The 1683-nt window shown below is 42.7% G+C and overlaps 1 protein-coding gene across 1 annotated transcript; it reads right to left on the bottom strand.

The window, feature by feature from the left end:
* Positions 1-437: 437 nt before the first annotated feature.
* LOC106835828 (olfactory receptor 10J1) lies at positions 438-1394 on the bottom strand. The gene has a single exon (XM_014848429.2). The coding sequence runs from the start codon at positions 1365-1367 to the stop codon at positions 438-440; it is 930 nt and encodes a 309-aa protein (XP_014703915.1). The 5' UTR covers positions 1368-1394.
* Between the last annotated feature and the right edge of the window lie 289 nt (positions 1395-1683).

The raw sequence follows: 1683 nt of genomic DNA, 5'->3' as shown, positions 1-1683 counted from the left end.
TACAGTCACTTATTACTCAATATGTCATATATAAACAAATTCCAACAGGGACTCCAGTTTGAGAAATCCTCATGCTCTGAGGTAGGAAGGAAGGGAATATAGGGAAAAATATATGTCCTAGATTCTGTTTTTCTTCTGTTGCTTTTATTAAGTGGAGAGCCACAAAAATCCCAAAAGGTCAATGATAGACCCTTGGACAACGTCGCTTCCTAACTCTTCTTCAGGCAAATCTTATTCTCATTTATCTGTTTATCCACAAAAACAGAGCTAGCAATTCATGTAGGGGCTCTATTTAAAGGTTTCAGACAGCCGGATGCTGCTGCTTTTCTCTTTGTCTTCTCCTTATGGGGCAGATCTCTGAGGCCAAGGGAGTGTGGCTCTATTCATATTTCTGCTGAGTGGATGCTAAGAGCCTCAGGAGAACTCTTCCCCAGTCGTCAGGAAAGCTTCCTGACAATGACCCGGAGCAGAGCATCCTTGACTTCTTTGTTCCTCAGGGTGTACACTACAGGGTTCAGTAGGGGGGTGATGACAGTGTAGGTCACTGAAATCAGCTGATCCTGATCCCTGGTGTTCTCTGACTTTGGCTTGAGGTAGGCAATGGAAGCACAGCCATAGTGGACAATGACCACAGTGAGATGAGAAGCACAGGTGGCAAAAGCTTTCTTTCGGCCCTCAGCAGAGGCGATCTTGAGGATGGTGGAGATGATGAGGACATAAGAGATGAAAACCAGACCCATAGGTACAACAAGCACCAGCACACTGATGATCAAAGTCAAGATCTCATTAACAGTGGTATCAATGCAGGAGAGCTTCATCACAGGTCGGATGTCACAGAAGAAGTGTGACACTTTGGCAGCACAGAAAGGTAACCTGAATACAGATGTCACCTGTGTCGTTGCTACAATCAGCCCAATGCTCCAGGCTCCCCACACCAGTTGGACACACACCCTCTTGTTCATAATAACTGTGTATCTCAGGGGGTTGCAGATAGCTACATAGCGGTCATAACCCATTGCTGTGAGCAGGAAGCAGTTAGTGATACCAAAGGTTATGAAAAAGAACATCTGAGTGGCACAACCTGCCAGTGAGATGGACTCATTCACACACACAAGGCTGGAGAGCATCCTTGGAAGAATGACCAATGTATATACAGTCTCTGAAGTAGACAGCATGCTCAGGAAGAAGTACATGGGAGTGTGGAGATGATGATCAATTCGGATAATGGTCACAATGATTACATTGCCTGCTAAGGTTAAGATGTAGAATGCAAGGAACACCACAAAAAGGGTGAGCTGGTGCTCATGGAAGCTTGAGAAACCCTGGAAAACAAACTCAGTTATGAGGGTATGGTTTTCTCCCTTCATTGAGTGGTGACTAAATCTGAAACATAGGAGAATAAAAGGTAAAAATTTCAGTAAAGCAGTTTAAGCACATTTCTGAAATTGATTGAGTTTAATTCTCAGCTATAAACCTGGGGATACATTTACTAGTGGATTAAAGTTAATCTCTGTGTTTACTTAACTTAAAATATTTTTACCCTGTAACTGTCTATTACAATTTCCTATGCATCCTAGAATCATATAAGTTTTCCCCCCACTGTATAATCATGCACATTCCCACTTCACTCTACTCTTCCTCTTTTTCTTCTCTTATTTAAATCTTCCTCATTCTTCAAAGACT

Source organism: Equus asinus, chromosome 25, assembly GCF_041296235.1.
Source record: "Equus asinus isolate D_3611 breed Donkey chromosome 25, EquAss-T2T_v2, whole genome shotgun sequence".
Taxonomy (NCBI): domain Eukaryota; kingdom Metazoa; phylum Chordata; class Mammalia; order Perissodactyla; family Equidae; genus Equus; species Equus asinus.
Note: the sequence above shows the minus strand (reverse complement) of the source record. Positions and strands in the feature narration are given on the sequence as shown.

Coding starts and splice junctions, on each gene's coding strand:
- LOC106835828 (XM_014848429.2), bottom strand. CDS start 1,367: ATGAAGGGAGAAAACCATACCCTCATAACTGAGTTTGTTTTCCAGGGT.